Here is a 22,975-nt window from a genome sequence, read left to right on the forward strand (position 1 = left end):
TGTGCCAGCTGATGATTTAAATGCTACGACGACGTTGGTTAGAACAGAATTCGAAGAAAACACTACTGCTTGATTGTTACTGGTAATAATTATTTATGATGTATATATTTTGCATTAATTATTGTATTATTTTACTCCATATATTAACTGATTCTACCTTTTATTTATATAAATGCTAGGTGACATCATGTGTCGCAGGTGACGATATGCTGGTGTGCAGTTCCAGTTTTCACAGACAGAGGCTGGTACGTCTTCTTCAGCACAGCAGCCTGAGGCCAGTTCAGCTGCACAGCATTCTGAGCCCTGTCCTTCATCATCAGCACAGCACGATCCTCCTGTTCATCAGCCAGATGATGAGATACACGTGCAGGGTATATATTGTCTTTCATGTAATTTTTTTTTTATTTCATTTTATGTATATTTATGATATAGTTACTTTTATGTATTTTTTGCAGATGGATCCGGGAGAGTACGCCCCAGACGCGGACCCACAGTAGTACGAGATGTGTGGCAGATGCGTGAGGGCGAGAGGATTGTTGTGGAGTGCAATCAGCTAGGTCAGCCAATTAAGAAAGCTGCCTGCTTATTGACTTCATTTTTGGGGACTGTTGCTCGGAGGCCTCAGCTATGTCCGTTGGGCTATGCAAAATGGAATGACATACTTCCAACGTACAAAGTTGAGCTCCTTTGAGTTATAGAGGTAATGAATTGATGTTCATACTGTATATTAATTGTTAATCATTTATATAATTTATTTCATTTAATTTTTTTTTTTTATAGAGCAAGTTTGTTCTCCCTCCATCCACTCATGATTTTGTAATGAAGTCTCTCAACCGCAAATGGAAAGAATATAGAGCACAATTGAAGAAGGACTATATGAGACAGGGTATGACAGAGGAGGAGGTTGCTAGGAATTGTCCTCCTGATGTACCCCCTCATCAGTGGATGGAGTTGGTTCATTATTGGTTCTCCGAGAGGGCACAGGTATATTATCTGTTTATTATCTTTTTTTCCTAAATATTTTATAAAAATATTGATTTTTATTATATATTATATATATAACAAGTTCTTTACTTTATTTTACAGACTTATTCTGCTATTGGTAGAGCTGCACGAGCAGCTCAGTCTGTTCCTCATACATCGGGGTCGAAGAGTTATGCACGACTCCGACAGGAGTTTGTATGTTCCTTAAACTTTCATAATTAACTTTAAATTTTTATGTTGAAATATTTATATAACTAATATCATTATGTATCGTGGACCATGTCTGTATCATGATACTCATATATTTTTTTAAATTATTATAACTGTTTGCTTAAAATTGAAATTATTTGTGTAGGAGGATGAGCATAGGAGGGAACCCGGATAAGTGGAGTTTTACCGGATGACTCATACTCATCAGGATGGTACTTTTATTCAAGATGAGTCGAGAGATTTATATGTATGATATTATTAATATTATATTTTTTGCAATGATTTAAATTTAATTTTATTAGCTATTAATGTATAACTCTTGTTTTCAAAAAAAATACAGGAGAGGGCTACATCTCTCATTGCGGAGCGTGACGACGAGTCCGCAGCATCTATGCGGCAGAGCCGTATCGAGGTCGAGGTGTTCACAGAGTTGATGGGACCAGAGCGCTACGACCGAGTGAGGGGTTATGGAGTAGGAGTCACCCCCACTCAGTTATCTGAGGTTAGTAGATATACGCAGCATGCTGCAGCAGATGCTCAGGATTCACGCGTTCGCAGACTCGAGGCGGAGATACAGGAGATTAGACAGAGTCGTGCCGCTGAGATGGAGGAGATGCGACAGAGCCGTGCCGAGATGCAGGCCATGAGGGGACAGATTGATCGCCTTACATCTTTATTAGAGATGTATGGTTCATCTCAGGTAAACACATAATATTAAATATATATTTTTATATTAATTTAATGATTTATATATTTTTATTTATAGATATGCAAATCATGCTTTTGATATGTTTCTTGTAGGCTCCTGGCACATCAGGCACCCGTCGAGATAGCGGCACGTCACGTGGAGACAACGACGACCACCCACCTGCAGATTGATATTATTTTATTTTTATTATATTTTTATATTTTTTTATATTACTCTTGATTGTAATGGACGATTAGTACTTTATTTTTATTTATATAAAATATTATCTTTTGGTTTGGTTAAATTTTCTATTTAAGTTTGTTTTTGGTGTGAATGGTGGTGATTGTACAGGTGTGAATGTGGTGATTGTACAGGTTTATGTTCGAATAATTGATATAATTTCGTACAGGAATGTATGTATTCTTTTTTTTTTTGTAGATAATACCTGTATTTTTTTTTCTCTTAAAACCTTTAACGACGCTTATAAGCGTCGTTAAAATTATTTTAACGACGCTTATAAGCATCGTTAAAGACAAAAAAGCCGACGCTTCGAAAAGCGTCTTGGTAGAGTGGATGACGCGGAGTCATTAACGATGCTAAAAAGCACCGTTAAAATTGTATTTTGCGACGCTTTAAAGCGTTGTTAAAAATATATTTAACGACGCTTATAAGTGTCGTTAAGACAAGTTTAACGACGCTTATAAGCACCGTTAATGTTAAATTTTACGACGCTTTAAAGCATCGTTAAAAAATAACGATGCTTTTAAAAAGCGTCGGCGCTTTTCATCTCCACTCTTACATAGGCAACGCTTTGCCGACGCTTTTCGAAGCATCGTAAAGCTAAATAGCGACGCTTTAAAGTATCGTAAAATAATATTAATAGCATCGTTAATGACTATTTTTCCTGTAGTGTCAGTAATTCAATCTATTAGTGGGACTTGCAGACTATTTTCTGGCCCAAAGGTCATGCATGAAATAACTTTCTATGTATTTGTAACCGTCTGTCAAAGAGGTACCCATGAAATATCTTAAAATACCATTTTCATCATGTTAGATGGCTTCGAGGACATTCCTTACTACTAATATCAGGAAGGTCCAAATTAAAATATAATTATTATTTTTATTTAAAACTCAAAATAGATATTATAACAATGCTTATGCTAATTTAACAAGAGAATATGTAGAATCGGACCCTCTTGGTTGCTGTGACCTTCTAGTTTCTTTACATTTAAATTGAAAATTTAAACTCCCAAAACATATATTAACTAATAGTTACTATTTTTAGCATAGTTTATAATGATTTGGGAAGCCCAAGCTGTTTTAAGAACTCTAGCGTAATTTGAGGATATCCGCCTAAATTTCTTGACAACAGAATTCCAATCACTATGATATGAAGTCCCATCATTTCTTTATCACAAATTTCGTTTTTCCAACAAAAAACTTACATAATCAAACTATGCTATTATTTTTGTTAAGAATAGCGTCCATCAAGTACATGAGAAAGGGACTGGTGCAACTTATATAATTAAGTTACTTATGGAGCTGGCAAATCATCATTTGTGGGTCTGACCAGCTTTTCGTGTTGCAATTTAAGGAGACCTTTAAGTAATTAAGGTCCTTTCTTACGCTTGTTTGGATATAATGGCAAAATTATCAAAGAATTAAAAAATTAAAAAAATAAAGAGATGTTCTTAAAGGTTACCATAAAAAATAGGGACATGAGATTTAGCATTTCCTTAGAATGCTGGGTTCCCATGCAAAATCGTGGGAATGGGGTGCACCCAAATTCCAACCACTGCTTTATTCTAAATACAACTAGCACAACGTTGGATTGGGTACTTCCTTTCATTATTTTTATGGTTTCTTGCAGGGTCTTTTTCCTGAGGATTTTGATTTTTTTTTAAATTAAAATCTTGATTTCAACTTTAATCCCCTCCATCGAAGGCACTGGAAACTCCAGACAAAAAAAAAACTTACTTCTTCCTAATCAGAAAATTACAAAACAAATTATCTCTATTACACATGGAAGTTAAAAATATCAAAAATTAATTAAAAATTCAATTTAAAGGGAAAATAGATCATATCTAACATTTTTGGTGTAAAAGATGATATCTAACATTAGCGGGGAAGAGTCTATTCAAAGCAATATTGGTTGTTGAATACAATAAAGTGGCTTACAGAACTTGCATTTTAATGATTGGAGTTATCTTTTTCCATGTCAAGGAGGTTGATATAAAATATTTATTGTGTACATACTCATATTTTTATTTGTGAAAATTATGTTAATTTAGGCTTGAATTAACTCCTAATTAAACAACTAAAGGGAGGATCTGTAACACCCGGCCCAATTGGGCCCAGAATCAGCCCACAGTTCAAAAAAAAAAAAAAAATCTGATGAATCCCGATCGGAGAAGAGTTCTAGGACTCTTAAAACTCTAGGATCCTCTATAAATAAGCATCCCCTCTCCCTTTCAAACCTCCACCGGCAATCTTCAAGCTTGATTCCTCCTCTTTTTCCCTTGGAAGCCACGGCACCCTCTTCTTGTGTTCATCGGAAATCAAAGGTCGAAGAGGCCACCGGAGTTCAGGTGAGGGTTCAATCTTTCTTCTTCTCCTTCTTCTCTTTCTTTCCATGGTTTTAGACTCCTCACCGGCCATCGGGATCGCTGAAAATTCCATGAAACAGGAAACCCCTGTTCGGTCGGAACCCTTTCCTCTCTTTTCCGACCACCGGTGCCGCCGGTTGCGATGTCTCATCCCCGAGACCGGACCCTCATCTCTCTATCTCTCTTCCCTAAAGGTCTTGGCCGCCAGTGATCGGCCAATGACCGAAAAATAAAAAGAAAAGGGGCGGATCCCCTGTTTTTCAAATTCTTTAAATCTCCTGCCAGCCGAACCTCATCGTCGGCCATCCTTGGCTCCACCACCGTCTCCACCTACTGCCAGACATTCGGCCATGCTGCCATCCCTCGTCGGAGCCAAGCTAGAGCCCCCTCGTCCGTCCCCTGTTCGGCTCAAGGGAGGCCGTGGGAAGAAGAAGGAAAAGAAAAAGAAAAAGAAAAGGAAAAAGAGAAAAAGAAAAAGAAAAAGAAAACAAAAGAAAACAAAAATAAAAAAAAAGAAAGAAAGAGAGAAATTTTCTCTCTCCTCTCCCTCCTTTCTCTCTCTTTCCTCTCTCCTCTCTCTACCTTCTCTCTCCATTTTCTCTCTCTATTTTCTCTCTCTAGACCTTTCTCTCTCTTTATGAATTTTGTCTCTCTAGAATCTTTCTCTTTCTCTCTCTAACTGCATCACGGACTCTAGGATAAAACTTGGGATAAAAATATGATGATCAGAGATTGCTTCAAAATTCGTGCAGATCCCGATCCAATCCATATTTGAAATTGATAACATCAATCATGGTTAATTCATATTAAGTCACCCTGATATGATCTCTGATGATCTCGATCATGATTATCTTATTTGAAGGATACGAAGATTTTCTCTCCACTTTCTCTCTCTGCTTTATCTCTCTAGAATTTTCTCTCTCTTCATGAATTTTTTCTCTCTAAAAGTCTTATGGATCAGTGGAGGATCCTAATACATAGACAAATCCTAATTTTGGTTAATCCTGAGAGAGGTCCTAGATTTGTGTCATTAGGATCGATTATTGAGTAATTTTCTCCATATATGATTTTTATATTTGATTAGGGTTATGAAGAGATGATTGTCTGCATATGATATCATGTGGAACAGCCGGCCAGGAGCTTATGCTTGGGACAGCCCGCCAGGAGCTTATGCCTGGGACAGCCCCCACTGACTTACAGGTGGATCAGCCGGCCAGGAGCTTATGCTTGGGATAGCCCGCTAGGAGCTTATGCCTGGGACAGCCTCTCACGGGCTTTCGTACGTGGGACAGCCGGCAGAAGCTCATCCTGGGACAGCCTTGAAAGGCTTTTTAAGTGGATTCGATCCGGATGATGACTGAGGTATAGACTTGGTTAGTCCAGAGCCAGAAAGAAAATGTTAAAAATCATGTGATTATGAAAGGAGAAATGAAAGATAAGACATGAAATAATTATTGAATAAAAGTGTTTCACCTGTTAACATATGATGATGCATCTATTTTAACAAGACAGAAAATTTATGGATATTTACATTATTTTGGACATTAAACATCGAATTTTATATTTTATTATTTATCTTTATTTTTAGATTATATTATTATATCAGTGTGATATGGGAATTCTTTCTGGACTGTAAAGCTCACACCTCTTCATCTTTCTTTTTCTTCTTAGAGTTACAGGACGTTCATGATTGGCTATGGCTTAGATTTATGGATGAGCAGATGGATAGATAGAGTATCATAGTACCTGATCAGAGGATTGAAGAAATTTAATTTGTAATTATGCAAGATTTTATGAATTATTGTTGAAATTAATTATTATGGATGTTAAGATTGTAATGATTTATTTTGGCCTTGCATATTCTTTAGGGCTTGCTCTAAGGAGTGTGCGGCCATCACGTATCCGACCCGGATGTTGGGTTCGAGGCGTGACAAAATGGTATCAGAGCTTAGGTTATGATCATTGGGGATTATGATATACGTGATAGGATATGACAGAATGGTATTAAAGCTTAGGTTATGATCACTAAGGATTATAATGTAAGTGATTAGAATATTACAGAGTAATATCAGAGCTCAGGTTATGATCATATGAGATCTATGATATAAGTGATTAGGATATGATAGAATAATATCAGAGCTTAGGTTTAAGATCATCAGAGATTATGAAGAGATATTAAAACTTTATATAAGATCAATAGGATGTGACAAAGTAATAACAGAGCTCAGGTTATGATCATTAAGGATTATAATATATGTGATTTAAATATTACAGAGTAAAAATAAAGCTTAGGTTATGATCATTGGGGATTATGATATAAGTGATTAGGATTTGATAAAATGATATTAGAGCTTAAGTTTAAGTCACTAGGGATTATGAAGTGATATCAAAACTTTATGCATGATCAATAGGATGTGACAGAGTGATATCAGAGAATATGATAGAACAGTACTAGAGCTCAGGTTTAAGGTCACTAGAGATTGTCATATAAGTGATATCAAAATTTTAGGATTATAATCAATAAAGTATGATTGATAATATCAGAGTTTAAGATTATGATCATTAAAGGTATGATAGAATGATATTAGAGTTTAGGTTATGATCACTAGAAAATATGATTTAAGTGGTATTTGAGTTTAAGGTTATAATTATTCAGAATTATAATTTTAGTGATATCTGAACTTAGGTTATGATCATGAGGAACATGATAGATATAAAAGAGAAGATTTAATATTTAGATTTTAAATCAATAGATATTAAGATGAAATTTATGCATAAGTGGCATATGATATCTATAATAGAATTGATGAGTTATATCTTGGATTTCAATTAGTAGGATGGTCTGAATATAAGAAGAGTTGACCCTGGAAGGAAGTGCAAGGTATTGATAAGTTATGTTGAGTATACTAGATGATTTTGGAATGCTAAACTTATATGGAAAGAAATCATGATAACTTTTTTGATTTTGATGTTAATTATCTGAGCATTACAAATTTTAAATTTATCAGAAGGAAGTAAGGATATGGTCTAAGAAGAAATTTTATCATATGAGAGAGGAATATTTTTGAGCATTGAACCTATAAGAGGATCATATATGAAATTCAATTTTAAATAAAAAAATATATTTGAATTTTATTATGAGAATATGAGATACACATCTTAGTAAAATCTTTGGTTACTCAAAATATCATATTCTGAATATGATTCTTTGATCTTTCAAGTTGCATTGAATTTCAACTCAAAAGCTTACTTTTCTAAGTGGATCAAAAGTATTTTGATATTATTGTTAAATTAAAGAAGAAAATTTATTTTATCAGAGTATGATATACAGGTTATGATGAAATTTTTAATAATTCGTATTACTATCTTTAGATTAGATTTTTTTTAATTTTTCTTGTAATTGTTGAAGATGGTGAAGTGTATTAATTATTCAAGTCAAAGTTTGGATTTTTTTTTAAATTGAACTAAGACATCTTGTTAGTGTTAAATTTTGAATGACTTATACAAGGAACAAGATTTTGCATGGATTTATTGATTAATATTAAGAATTGTGATGAAGGGAGCTCTATAAGAAATAATCAAGTTGATTCTACTTAAGGATGTTGGCTTGAGTTCTCCTAGTTTGTCAAGTTAGAATTAATTCTTTTAAAAAAGAAGATTGATTTAGAAATTATCTAAATGATTGTAAAATAAATCGAAGGTTAACTCAAATTAATTTTAAACATATTGGATTCTTGAGGAGTGGTGAAGCTTATGTAATAAGTTCAAACATGGAAGGTGGATGAAGATTTAATTTTGATATGCTATGCCCAATAGATAGTAAAGATAAAAAAACTTAAAGTTTTGCTCTAAGTTAAATTTGAAGGTTGAATCTATCCTGGATTGATCTAACATATAAGCATATTTTTTTTTTATCTTTGATAGACTTATATAATTTGATAAATTAAGATCAGAGTGTGCAGCAAAAGTATGGTGGATTAAATTGATTAGAAATATTAATCTTTGATTCAAAAGATATTATAGAATACATTAGTTGCAAATAAGGAATAATTTTATTGATGTGGAAAGAATGCTATAAATTTTGATCTAATCTGATTATAGCCGGATAATTTTTGTCAGTAGGTTGCTTCATTGTAGATAATACCAAGAAATTCTAGATATCTCAAGTTTATTAACAGCTTGATAGTTCTGATATTAGTTCAAACTTAGAATGCCGTGACATAGATCTCATATTTTTTTAAAAATTTAATATTGTTATTTGGACTTATATAGAAGATTGAGGTTTTCTTAAGATGAGAGTCTACATATAAAATTTGTTGGAAGGTCAAGAGAAGAAAGAAATCGATGATTGTGAAGAGTGCCCGATGTTTGATCTTTATTTATTTTTCTATCAAAGGTAGTCTGAGATAATTATGAATTTCGAGTGGAAATGTATTAGACAAATAACGGTGATATATTAATACAAGTCCAAAATATTACAGTTCTTCAAAAAGTTGAGAAATCAATAAGAAGGGATTAGTTTGAGATTTCAAATAATTTTTGTTATAACAAGATCATGAGAAATAAATAATATGTAAGACATTATTGGAAGCGTGAGAATGACATGATACAGGTATATATATATTTTTAGAATATATCTCAAACAATATAAGTTAATTTCGAGGATGAAATTATTTGAAGGGGGGAGAATGTAACACCCGGCCCAATTGGGCCCAGAATCAGCCCACAGTTCAAAAAAAAAAGGAATGGAAGAAGACTCCCAAAGGGAGTCTTCTTCTCCGATGAATCCCGATCGAAGAAGAGTTCTAGGGCTCTTAAAACTCTAGGATCCTCTATAAATAAGCCTCCCCTCTCTCTCTCAAATCTCCACCGACGATCTTCAAGCTTGATTCCTCCTTTTTTTCCCTTGGAAGCCATGGCACCCTCTTCTTGTGTTCGTCAAAAATCAAAGGTCGAAGAGGCCACCAGAGTTCAGGTGAGGGTTCAATCTTTCTTCCTCTCCCTCTTCTCTTTCTTCCCATAATTTTAGACTCCTCGTCGGTCGTTGGGATCGCCGAAAATTCCATGAAATAGGAAACCCCTATTCGGTCGGAACCCTTTTCTCTCTTTTTCGACCATCGGTGCCGTCGATTGCGGCGTCTCAACCCCGAGATCGGACCCTCATCTCTCTATCCCTCTTCCCTGAAGATCTTGGCTACCGGTGATCGGCCAATAATCGAAAAATAAAAAGAAAAGAGGCGGATCCCCTGTTTTTCAAATTCTTTAAATCTCCTGTCGGTCGAACCTCATCGTCGGCCATCCTTGGCTCCACCACCGTCTCCACCTATTGTCGGACATTCGACCATGCTGCCATCCCTCACCGGAGCCAAGCTAGAGCCCCCTCGTCTGTCCCCTGTTCGGCCCAAGGGAGGCCGTGGGAAGAAGAAGGAAAAGAAAAAGAAAAAGAAAAGGAAAAAGAGAAAAAAAAAGAAAAAAAAAGAAAAAGAAAAAGAGAAAAAGAAAAAGAAAAAAAAATAAAACAAAACAAAAATAGAAAAAAAAAAGAAGGAAAGAGAGAAATTTTCTCTCTCCTCTCCCTCCTTTCTCTCTCTTTCCTCTCTCCTCTCTCTACCTTCTCTCTCCATTTTCTCTCTTTAGATTCTCTCTCTATTTTCTCTCTCTAGACCTTTCTCTCTCTTTATGAATTTTGTCTCTCTAGAATCTTTCTCTTTCTCTCTCTAACTGCATCACGGACTCTAGGATAAAACTTGAGATAAAAATATGATGATCAGAGATTGCTCTAAAATTCGTGCAGATTTCGATCCGATCCATATTCGAAATTGATAACATCAATCATGGTTAATTCATATTAAGTCACCGTGATATGATTTCTGATGATCTCGATCATGATTATCTTATTTGAAGGATATGAAAATTTTCTCTCCACTTTCTCTCTCTACTTTTCTCTCTCTTCATGGATTTTCTCTCTCTAAAAGTCTTATGGATCGGTGAAGGATCTTGATACATAGATAAATCCTAATTTTGGTTAATCCTGATAGAGGTCCTAGATTTATGTTATTAGGATCGATTATTGAATAATTTTCTCCATATATGATTTTTATATTTGATTAGGGTTATGAAGAGATGATTGTCTGCATATGATATCAAGTAGAATATTTTGTTAAAGAAATTCATAAATTAAAGAAGAACATTGATTTCTGTGCTTGGATCAGTCACTGGTAAAGGTAAGAATCCCTGTACACGATCACCATTATAAATATGCTATTTTATTGTTGGTCTTGCATTATTGGTTTTGCATCATCAGATTTGAGATCGATGAATTTATTATATCTGAGATATTGTTATTTGATTTTGAGTATGAGTATGTTATGTCAATATATATATATCAGAGATTGATGGCATGATTAAATGGATATGACATATCTGAATTGATCATAATGCAAGTCGGAATTAATTTGATGAAATCAATACATAATGATTAAATGAAAAGAAAGAGATATATGGTATGGACTAGTCTTGTCATGTGGAACAGCCGGTCAGGAGCTTATGCCTGGGACAGTCCGCCAGGAGCTTATGCCTGAGACAGTCCCCACTGGCTTACAGGTGATCAGCCGGCCAGGAGCTCATGCCTGGGACAGCCCGTCAGGAGCTTATGCCTGGGATAGCCTCTCACGAGCTTTCGTACGTGGGACAGCCGGCCAGAAGCTCATCCTGGGACAGTCTTGAAAGATTTTTTAAGTGGATTCGATCCGGATGATGACTGAGGTATAGACTTGGTTAGTCCAGAGCCAGAAAGAAAATGTTAAAAATCATGTGATTATGAAAGGAGAAATGAAAGATAAGATATGAAATAATTGTTGAATAAAAGTATTACACCTGTTAACATATGATGATGTATCTATTTTAACAAGACAGAAAATTTATGGATATTTGCATTATTCTGGATATTGAACATCGAATTTTATATTTTATTATTTTTTTTATTTTTAGATTATATTATTATATCAGTGTGATATGAAAATTCTTACTGGATTGTAAAGCTCACACCTCTTCATCTTTTTTTTTCTTCTCAGAGTTACAGGACGTTCATGATTGGCTATGGCTTAGATTTATGGGTGAGCAGATGGATAGATAGAGTGTCATAGTACCTGATCAGAGGATTGAAGAAATTTAATTTATAATTATGCAAAGTTTTACAAATTATTGTTGAAATTAATTATTATGGATGTTAAGATTGTAATGATTTATTTTGGCCTTGCATATTCTTTAGGGCTTGCTCTAAGGAGTGTGCGGCCATCACGTATCCGATCCGGATGTTGGGTTCGGGGCGTGATAGGATCAAACTAGAAATCACCCTTCCCCATTGAGAGGGCATGGTCTGAACAAACAATTAAGAAAAAAGCAAAGATCCAATAAAGCGGAAGCATAGGAACAGAGAAGGAGAAGAGCTTACAAGCACCCACGACAGCGGTGATGCCTGTTCTTAGGAATATAATGTTATTAAGAAGAGGAAATCGATTTTCAACTGTTACATCGACACGTGACGTAGTATAGAGGTTGGGAGCTACAGACGACCGAAGATATCTCATGGTTTGCTCAGGGAAGTAAACGTCATACAGTAAAATAGATGATGGCATATTAATTGAAATTTAAGAGCTGAAGCTTTAACCGCCATGTTAAAGATCTTGTTTATTCCTTGATTTCTTTAATTCTCAATCTTTGCATTTGGTGCATATAGATGTAATCGCGGGCAAAAAAAGGAAAGCAGATGGGTCTTCCATTGATGTAAATTTCTAAACTTTACATAAGTTTAAAATATAAGAAATTATATCTTTTACAGTGTGCACCACATGGCCATACATGCCGTCTATCACCACTTATTTCCACATCAGTGCACCAAAATAAGTGTTTGATCCATAAGATTCATAAAAATGAGTAGTTGTGATTGATGGCGTATATGACCATATAGTGCATTCAGCATAATGGGAGAGAAAAGAATAGGAATTATATCCAGTGTATAAAAATATTATCGGCATTGTTACTGCTTGTTTCGGCTAAGTCGGAAGGTGTGGCCTAGTCTTTGTGCAGAGAGTGCTGGAGTGATCTACACAAAAAAGTTTGAACAGGAAGTTTTCGCTCCTACGAGGATCCTCTGACATTTAAGTCAGATTCAGAAAATAAAGAAAGCAGTAACGAGTTCTCTGAGAGGGATTACTTATTTTGGTCCTCAGAATTTTGGTTGTTTATATAGAATATCATCGAGCAACTGATTGAACAATTGTGAGATCATGCGATCCCGAGATTACAAGATCGTTAAACATACCATTGCGAGTGAAATATTTTAAGCCTTAATCGCTCTCGCAAAATCAGGAAAGACGGTTATCTCTGAGCCTGTCCATTAGGATGGACAGCTGTTGCATACGTTGGGTAATAAATCGGTCGAGATAACGGAGACAGCTCACGTGCTAGGCAGACCATGTGGTAGGCAGTAAGTTAGTAGTTCGGCTCTGCATATCTCAGCTCTGTTATTAAATTTCCAACCGCTGCAATAGCTCGATGGCCTGGGGTATCCCACAATAACATGCTGATCTGAGATACTCATGATACCACCGTAACAGACACCATGCCAATCACCTATACCATACAGCATGTCATGACTTATGAGCTGACTGTGGTGAAGCATGAATGTAGTGTAGCGTATAATTTCTTAGAAGAGAAAACAACTTGAGAATATATAGATAATTATTAATTAAAAGCTCTGGTAATTGAAAATTGGAACCTTTAGTCAAGCCATTTCCACATCCTCTAAAGAAATTGGAAAAACTCAAAATAATTTTTGACGACACTGAAACCTCTTCTTGTTTCTTTTTTGAGAGTTACGAAAGAATTCCAAAGGCTTTCCTCCCTTTTAATGAATTCCCTCTCGTGCCGCCCAGTATCTATCCATCTAATATAACTTTATGGATCTTTTCTAGAAGCATGGAAGCTTCTAGAAAATTAGACATCCTTCTGAAAAATTTTGACATCTTTTTTGTTAGATTTTTGTATATATATCATATATGAAAAGAACACTATAGAGAGAGGATGTTTGCCAGACGCAATCTCCTTCGTCTATCCTTGTATGTCTTATTAGCATTAGATGCATCTACCGCATACACTTTATTATAGGAGAAATCCACTGATCGGGATCAATCCTTTCGGGCTCATCCAAAGTGACTTGATGAAGTCACATCAGACATATACCAAGGACCACCAATTCAACCAGCAACACGGGTGAAGCCTACGTCCGACATCCATGACTAACCACCTCCATTCAAAGGAAGTGGGAGAGATCTCTCTCTCAATAAAGGACCAGAATGTGGCCTAACGGCCTGTAGAACTAAGACTAATAAACCTACAGTTTCTAGCTAATAGCCTACGGACTTAACCTCAATACAAAAGAGGTACTAAGGGGACCCTCAGGTAAGGACAAACTAATTCAGCTAAGCAAGGGAGGACGAGGAGGCATTCTGCTCTCCTACAATCTCTCTCTCATTTCTTTCGACTCTTCTCAAAGCTCTACCTAACTTAAGCATCAAAGAGTCCCTCGTTAGAATACCACCGATAAGTGCGGACTTCTTTTGCAGGTTCTTCTTAGCATCGCAGATCCCAGACAACGTTTGTCTCCAGCCACATCAGCCATCTTCTGGAGTGTAGCAACAGATTAGTGCTAGAGGAAGGATCTTAGTCCCTCTTGAGAGGAAAGAGAGTATGGTACGAATGAGAGTGCGAACTTCACAACTTTCCACTAGCAATCCATCCATTGCAGCCAGAGTAGTGCAGCCCACAGGTCCATCGTGGTGCAACCCTAACCACAATAGACATAATGTTGATTGACACTTTGGCTCACCTGATCCAGGCACCTATTGGTGCTGTGTAGCAACTCTAACAAATAGCAGAGTAGTAGTGGCATGTGAAGCTGAATCTTCAAGCAACTCCCTTCCATCGCAGTCAGTGATCTTACTCCCAAAGCTTAGGATCTACCCCCCTACGACATTCTTGTCGTTCTCCCACCTTGATGACTCGATCCTCCTCCTATTGGAGCTTGAGGGAGGAGGCACAATCAAGAAGCTCTTCCCCCGCTAGAAATTCGAGCCCATCCTACTTTCCTAGGCTCGAGAAATCACAGTGAGAGAAGGAGCTTGAGAAGAGAATCTAAGATATCGAGCACCACCTTGGTGAAGTCCAAAGCACGCTTTATTCTCAGCCTCAATTCTCCTAGATCATCTTGAGCAAACTGATACTAAATAGGTTCAAGATACCTCAACTAGAGCCATATGATGGCTCCATGGATCACCTTGATGGTTACAAGACCCTTCTGATGCTCCAAGATGCCTCAGACGCCCCCCTCTACCTCACCTATCCGGTCACTCTCTGAAAGTCAGCATGGATGTGGTACTTAGGACTCTAGTCCAGGTCTATCCACTCGTTCGAGCAACTCGACAAGCTGTTCATTATCCACTTTGGCAACAACCAAGTGCCACCAAGAAACTCTGATAGCATCTTCTCTCTTCAGCAAGAAGAGGACGAATCACTGCATGATTACATTGCGTGCTTCAATGCTGCCATACTCGAGGTGCTTCAACTCTGATTGCAGTGTCTGTGCTCAAGTAAAGCTTGCAGAATAAGTGTCTAATCTTCTTCCTCAATAAAATCTTCCCAAAAAACTATACTGACCTGTTGGCCTGAACCTAGAAGTGCGCCCAGAAGGAGTTTCAAGTGGTGTGCAAGCAAGCAGAAGGCAAGAAGAGGGATTAGGAAGATCCTCGGATGGCTCGAGCCAAAAGAGAATCCTTCTGACCGCCAAAGAACTATAGACCGAGAAGCCCACCCCGACAATTCGACAGCTACACCCCTCTATCCCCCCTCAATCCCATATCCTGATGGAGATTGAGGGCCAGAGATACCTAGCAATCTAAGTTGATGAAGGCCCCTCCAGATAAGAGGAGTAAGAGGAAGAATGATTATTTTTATCGTGACCATGGCTATGACATCGAAGAATGCCTCCAGCTCAAGGATGAGATCGAGGCTTTAATCCAGAGAGGTTACCTCGATAAATATATTTAAGAGTAGCAAAATCAAGTATCCGATGAAGAAAATAATAGCAACCGACCAACGGCTGGCATCATCAACACTATCTCTAGCTTCGTCAGTGGCGGGGGGGGGATAGGAGATCAAACTGAAAAACAAGGAGAGGCAACGTTCGAAGGGCATAGTTTCTCTTTACCAAATGATTTTTCAAGATAGTAATGTCGTAACATTACCGACAATAGCAAACAACAATATAAGTAGAATTTTAATCTATAATCAAACTCCAACTGACATCTTGCTTTATGATGTTCTTTGAAGGATAAAATTATCTACTGACCCAAAGCAAGCATGGGTAGAGCCGAGGCAAGATTAAATAAGGCTTGGTTCCAATGATAGTGCCTCCAATGCAATCTCAAAAAGCTCCTAGAGCTTGAGATGACCCAACAAAAAACAAACCAACGGAGCTGAGGCTTGATGCCGAACACCACACATGGACGAAGCCCCAAATCTCCTGTGGCTTAGGGACTGAAGGTGGCTCGATGTCTGTGAAAGCACAAAAAGGTCCTTTGGGGCTTCCTAAAATTCAGAGGTCCTATAGATGCAAAGACCCAAGAAAACTTGAGCCAACATCTTACCCCCAACAAGCGGCCCACTGGAACCGAAAGAATAGCCTATTGAAGCCAACTAGTGGCACACTTTAGTCGAAAGAATGGCCCACTGAAGCCAACAAGTGGCCCACTAAAGCCAAAAGAATGGTCCATGCTGCATGACCCACGATAGGCGAAAGCATGGCCCATTGAAGTCAACAAGTAGTCCACTATAGCCACTCAGCCCACTGTAGCAGAAAGCATAAGCCACTGAATCTAGCAAGCGGCCCACTGAAGTTGAAAGAACAGCCCACTAAAGCCAACAAGTAGCCCACTAAATCTGCACAGCCCACTGTGGTCGACATAGCCCACTGAAGCAAACAAATGGTGCACTAAAATCAAAAGAATGGCCCACTAAAGCCAACAAATGGTCCACTATAGCTGAGGCAGCCCATTATAGCTGACATAGCTCATTGGAGTCGACAGAGGTCGGCCCTCCAAGGACCCCATGTGACACATTGAAGTCATGTAGCTCATTAAAGCTGCATGGCAATGAAGATGATGGGGCTAGCCCTCCAAGACCCTACACTACCAATAGAGAAGCCAACGACGACAACGAAGGAGGGGTTACCCCTCCGATGGCCCCACTTCGAGAAAGAAGAAGAAGCATTGGATGGCACATTGAAGAAAATTTCAATAAAAGAAGCACTTTATTGAAGAGACTAGTATACATTCCAAAAAAACTCATTACAATATAATTTCAGTCGAATAGTACTCATTACAATAAAGAAGAAAAGAAATACAAAAAACTGACCTAGCTAATCCATCTGAACTATTCAAGCTCTTGACCAAGGCAAAGAGCCAACCAACACAAATATCGTAGAGAAGTAAAAACTTCACATGAAAGGTGAACACAATAAAAATATATTTTTTTCATTAATTTAAAAAGTTTATTTATAGAATGGTGCTGAAAAGGAGGTGCCAAAAGCAAATACAAAAAAAAAAAAAGAAAAAAAGTAAAACAAAGAAAAAAGAGAAAAAGAAGAAGAACTAGTCTTCATCTAAAGAGAACGCCGACTTCTTCACATTATTTTTGGGGCAGAGACATCTCAAGTCCAGCTTTGGGACCATCCAATGCAGGCACATCTTGCAGTCCTCAAAGTTCTAGATAAATGTGATCGAAGACACTTCAATGACACCCTTAAAATCTGTCAAAGCCTTATACTTCTTGATGCATCTGAACCTAGCCTCAATGGAAACTTTTGTAGTCTCGACAAACTCCCCTCTGCCTTCAGGCAGAGTGAAGTCTGGCCCAGGCCTCGCCAACCTGGAAGAAGGTTGGGCCCAATCCGAAAGAGGAGTTTGAAGCGGCTTTGAGGCTACCGACATAGCAGGCTACAGCAACCTAACCACTACTGGCTCAGACCATGATGGGGCAGGGACAGGAAGCTCCTTCCTTCAAAGCACAATAATGCGGACGCATCCAAGAAGGAACCAAGGCAATTACTTCCTCTGCTCCAAGCTCAATAGATACTTTGAACTCAGAAATGGAGGGTATGTGTTGCATGAGAAATCCACCGACTGGGACCAATCCTTTCGAGCTCACCCAAGATGACTTGATGAAGTTACATCAGACGTGGATCGAGGACCACCAATTCGACCAGCCATGTAGGGGAAGCCTATGCTTGACATCCATGACTAACCACCTTGATTCAAAGAAAGTGAGAGAGATTTCTCTTTCAATAAAAGGCCAAAATGTGTCCTAACGGTCTGCAGAGTTAGGCCTACCAAACTTACAGATTGCGGATAGTGGCCTACGGACTCAACTTCCATACAAAAGAGATATGAAGGAGATCTTCAGGTAAGGACAAGCTAACTCAGCTAAGCAAGAGAGGAAGAGGCATTCTGCTCTCTCACAATCTCTCTCTCATTTCTCTCCACTGTTCTCAAAGCTCCGACTAACTTAAGCACCAGAGCGTCCCCCGTCGGAATACCACCGGTGAGTGTGGACTTCCCTTGTAGATTCCTCTCGACATCTTGGGTCCCAGATAGCATCCATCTCCAACTTCATTAGCCATCTTCCAGAGCCTTACGGCAACATAGTTTATTCAAGATGGAGTGTCAAATAGATCATTTTGGTCCCATCGGTTTTGATAACTTATAATACCTTTGATAAATAAACTTCCTTTTAGTTTATGCATTCTCCATACTTTATGTTTATTAATCATTAGTAAAGTGGCATTGTTATGGTGTACATGCTAAGAAAAAGAGTGTATTTACATGAAGGGAAGTGATGGGCATGTACATCCCATGGCCACATTAGTCGTTTGTGTTACATGCACTAGACATAGATGTCAACCCCTAAAGTCATATCAAATGAGAATTATGGTGGAACAACGTATAATTGAAACAGAGGCTAATGCCACATTGCATTCCTGCTGAACTAACTGTATTAATTCTATATTTTGGGGGGAAAAAAAATTGCCTACCAAATAATGCCACAAGCAATACTCACAATGCAATTCAGTGAGGTACAAGTTTTATATTGGTTATGTCAATGGCTGTAAGAGAGCAATATTTGCTTTGATTCACCAAGGAAAGAAAAAAAAAAAGGAGAAACTTAGAAATTATCCAAGAGCACTTTCCATTTTCACAGACAGTGCAACAGTTTTGGAGCTGATGGAGATCTCTATGTTTCCATGTGGATTTATTTAACAAACTAAAGAAAACTTCAGACTTCATCCAAGATAAGATAAGACCTCCAATCTATACATAAACACTACCAGAAATATCAGTTGAATCATTGGAGATTTCCATAGTTTTCTAGGTACACAAATCTGACTATCAAAAGAAAGCATAGAAACCAACCCAAGCACATTGTTCAATTTTTTTTAACAATCAAAAGCAATACAGATACTTCACAAACACTAGATTCTTCAGTGATCGACCACGAAGCTGGAATACCCCCAGGGTTACGTAAAAACGTATGATTCTGCGATTGGAGGAAATCCAGAAATCAGTCTAAGCAAACTTAAGACAACATAACATTACGAAACATTTAGGGTATCCTGGCTTCGGTTATTCAAACTTCTTCACTGGGACGAAACAGAGACATTTGACGAATTCACAAGCCACAATTCCAGAGACAGTTGACAACAACGGAAGGAGACAATCACAAGACACCAGAAACAGAACTGCATACGTGAGAGATCAAGTTCTCTGATAATTGGGGATGGCTTGGACCTTGAAATTCCCGAAAAAATTCTTTTTCACCTGGCTCTCCTCCTGAACCATTTCAACGAACCCCTTGGGCATTTCAGCAACCTGCACCACCTCCAGGAAAAAGAAGCGCGAAAGCTTCTCCGGCGGCTCCTTCAATTTGGGACAGTAACCCACAAATAACTCGCCGAGGTACGGCATTGCACCGATCTCGATTTCCCACTTCTCCAATTCTGTCAAAGAAAGGACGGATAGCTTCTGCAGTTTTTGAAAACCTGTGGCGTTGCATCTTAAATGCTTCCCGTCGTAGGCATTGTACAGAGAAAGGAGTACGAGATTAGACAGAGATTGGAGGGCTTGCAGAGGGTCTTCCTTCAGCTTACTGTCCCAGAGGTACAGATAGGTGATGGACTTAAGGCTGGAAACCAAATCAAGCAACTTGTCCATGGGACCTCCAAGTTTCAGTGTGCGAAGATGTTGGAGAGGCGCCGATGGTTCGTTGGACGGAGAGCTCAGAAAGCTCAGATCAAATGTCTCGCCACGCTCACATTTGATAGTTAGAGAATCCAGCAGCATCATCTTGCTTATCGACGCACAGAGCTGCTCCGAAGAATTCCCATTGACATCGCTGACCGACAATTTTCGTAGTTGGATCAAACGTCTCAGCTCTTGGGGGAGTATTGGTGTACATGTAACGCCTGCCAGCGTCTGGAGATCAATCAAGCAACTCACGCCGCTGCGAACATTCACCGACCGGCCTCTAAAAGAACTCGCGAGATGGAGATGTCTCATCCTTTGCAACCTGTGCACATCAGACACTTCCACAACATTTGTTTCTCGAATGTCTAAGGTCTTCAGGTATTGTAGGCTTCCTAAGGATTTGGGAAGTCTATTCACACCCGTCCGCCTCAATCCCAAGTATCTCAACAGAGCAAGATATCCCAGTTGCTCTGGCAAGAACTCGATCTGGACGCCCTGAAGCTCCAAGACTCGCAGCAGTTTGTATGGCCAGATTTTCAAGTTGGTGGGGTTTGGAAACTGGCACCGCCTGAATAACCTTCGAAGCTCACCTTTCCCAAAGACCAAAAGAGAGCGAAGGTGGAAGGATCGAGCCAGCGCTTTGGTTATTTCTTCAGCATTACCCTCCACCTCCACGGAGAGAACACGATGGTGCGATGGAGTTGTTCTCCGGCGGTGGCGCCTCTTATGTTGTTTGGCTGGAGCAGCTTGGTTGTTTGAAGGCCTTCCTCCCGTCGCAGGAGCAAAGATACCGAAGTTTTGTTTGTCACAGATGTCAAGTGCGATCCTTCGGACAGGCTGAAGGATTCCACATGACATAACCTCGCCATTCACACCATATTTTCCCATATGGAGCATGCCCCTGCTAATAAGCTGTTGCAGCTGATGCTCGGCGGCTTCCTCCTCCGTCTTGCCCGGAATTTCTTGTACATACCCTTCTGCTATCCAAAGGCGAATAAGCCTCTTCCGGGGGATGGAAGAGTTCTCCGGGAACATGCTGCAATACAGGAAGCAAGACTTGAGATGCGGGGGTAGATCAGCATAAGCTGACAGCACAAATGGATCTGTAGCGTTACCATCTGTGCCAGCGTTTTTACACTCGACAAGATTGGCATCAAGATCTTTGAGGACATCTTTCCATGCCTCTGGTGTTGCTTGCTTCGTCCTCACTATTCCCGCCATAGCCCTTATAGAAAAGGGGTTGCCCTTGCATTTTTCCAGTATACCTTTTCCTATTTCTTTCAGTTCTGGAGGAATGCTTTCGTCCTCTAAGCACACCGCATCCCGAAATAGCTCAAGAGAATCCTCATCGGACAGTCCCTCGAGTCTGAGGATCTCCTTGGATTCATTGATTGCTTGGGGTAACTCATGTTTCCAAGTAGCGAAGATTATCGTTCCTTTGCGTCCAGTTTCTACTGGCAAGGCATCCCTTAACCAATCCCAGGCCTTCTTGTCGACCACATCATCTAAAACAAGCAAGTAATCTTTGCCCCCACAGTAGCTTCTGATTTCGTCTCTCAGCTTATTTTCATCCATGTTGTGGATTTCGCTCGGATAACCGTTCGAGCTAGACATGTAGAATCCGGTCAGCACGCTTTGTAGAACGCCCTTTTCACTGGACATGGATACCGCCGCCCATGAGCGACAGTGACAATCCATCCTGACCGGGGATCGGTAATAGACGGCCCTCGCAATACTGGTTTTCCCGGTGCCTGCTGGCCCCACAATGAAGATTAGCTTGCGCCCTCCACCCTCCGCCAAGCGAAACACTCGACTAATTTGATCGCTGAGTCCTATCCGAAACCAAAAGCCGGAAGTGTTTGTCTCCACCGCAGTGGGCATGATCTCAATTTCGGGCATTCTGTTCCGAACCTCTTCAATCTCTTTTACAAGCTTTGCCAGTGTCCGCCGTCGCGCATTCCATCTACCGCTCCCAATACAGAAGAGCCCTGAAAGAGATGTTATGTCAACCGGAAACCGGGAAGTTGGCAGCATGGACATCTCGATCTGGTGTTCCAGGCGATACAAAAGTTTCCGGGCATCTTCCGCCCATTCACCGAAATCCTTTTCCTTGGCCTCTTTGCTGCATCTCTCTCTTTGTTTTTCTGCTAACTTGAGGTACTCTATTATGTCTTTGCACGCATGTTTGATCCTATATTTGCTTTCTTCTCCTGTCCATCCTTCGTACTTCACCTTCCAATTGGTCAAAATATCATCAAAAACCCCATCAATTACCGCACTCATAACGGACATCGGAGCCCATTCCGCCATTTCACATTCACTGGATTGAGCAAGCCGTTGGCAAGCAACCCTTTCGCGGCCGTAAAGGGAGATACAGAAGCAAGGCGGTGGAGGCCAAATCCCGATCGGGTATGGCAACTGCGAGAAAGCAGGGATCTCACAAGCTTGTTGGATCATTTACCTCCACGCCACTTGCGAGATATATTTTATCTTGTCATTGGACATTGCGAATCTATTCTAATCTAATATCTAATATATGTTATATTAAAATGAAGACCACTAGACCTCCATCTTCCACATCGCAATACGAGCATTGGGAAGGCTTTCGTCCGTCACATATAGGGCTGGCAAAATATGATCCGACATATCAATTCGACCCATGTTTGATCCGTCGTGAACAGGTTTGGATTTAGACTAAACGGATTCAGGTCATAAACTGATCGACCCATTTAATTCGTTTAACAAGTGGGTCGGATATGAATTTTAAATATCTGACCCGTTTAACCCATTTAATATTCAGGTTGGATTGAGTCAGGTAACCCATTTAACTTGTTTAACCGATTTCTGACCCATTTAACCCAACCTGTTTAATCTGTTTAACCCATTTAAGACATGTTTAATCTGTTTAAAACATGTTTAATATGTTTCTGATCCATTTAACTCAATATGTTTAACCCTTTTAACCCATTTAACCCGTTTAACCTAATTTGACCTATTTAATAAACGAGTTAAATGGGTCGAGTCGAGTTATCTATTTAATAAACAGGTTAGATTCAGGTTTGAATTTTTGATCTGTTTAATAAACAGGTTGGGTTGGGATTGACCATTTTCTGATCCGACCCATTTATGAT

The 22,975-nt window shown here is 39.0% G+C and overlaps 2 protein-coding genes and 1 long non-coding RNA gene across 3 annotated transcripts; 2 read left to right on the forward strand and 1 right to left on the reverse strand.

Annotated features, from left to right (window-relative positions):
* Positions 1-245: 245 nt before the first annotated feature.
* LOC140857747 (uncharacterized) lies at positions 246-1,181 on the forward strand. The gene is made up of 3 exons (XR_012141218.1): positions 246-371; positions 456-984; positions 1,087-1,181. It is a non-coding gene; the product is annotated as an uncharacterized lncRNA (long non-coding RNA).
* Positions 1,182-1,561: 380 nt separating this feature from the next.
* On the forward strand, positions 1,562-2,073 carry LOC140856366 (uncharacterized). Its single transcript, XM_073253474.1, has 2 exons — positions 1,562-1,894; positions 1,996-2,073. Exons 1-2 carry the CDS (start codon positions 1,586-1,588, stop codon positions 2,071-2,073), a joined length of 387 nt encoding a protein of 128 aa, XP_073109575.1. The 5' UTR covers positions 1,562-1,585.
* A 16,931-nt stretch (positions 2,074-19,004) lies between these two features.
* LOC105032893 (disease resistance RPP8-like protein 3) lies at positions 19,005-22,301 on the reverse strand. Its single transcript, XM_010907484.2, has one exon. It carries the CDS (start codon positions 22,299-22,301, stop codon positions 19,356-19,358), a length of 2,946 nt encoding a protein of 981 aa, XP_010905786.1. The 3' UTR covers positions 19,005-19,355.
* Between the last annotated feature and the right edge of the window lie 674 nt (positions 22,302-22,975).

The sequence above is a fragment of the Elaeis guineensis genome, chromosome 1, assembly GCF_000442705.2.
Source record: "Elaeis guineensis isolate ETL-2024a chromosome 1, EG11, whole genome shotgun sequence".
NCBI classification, from domain to species: Eukaryota; Viridiplantae; Streptophyta; class Magnoliopsida; order Arecales; family Arecaceae; genus Elaeis; species Elaeis guineensis.

What these genes read in the sequence shown, in the direction of transcription:
- LOC105032893 (XM_010907484.2), bottom strand. Translation starts at nt 22,301, where the DNA reads ATGATCCAACAAGCTTGTGAGATCCCTGCTTTCTCGCAGTTGCCATAC.
- LOC140856366 (XM_073253474.1), top strand. Translation starts at nt 1,586, where the DNA reads ATGCGGCAGAGCCGTATCGAGGTCGAGGTGTTCACAGAGTTGATGGGA. An exon ending in AGATGTATGGTTCATCTCAG is followed by an intron (nt 1,895 to 1,995) that starts GTAAACACATAA and finishes TGTTTCTTGTAG; the next exon opens with GCTCCTGGCACATCAGGCAC.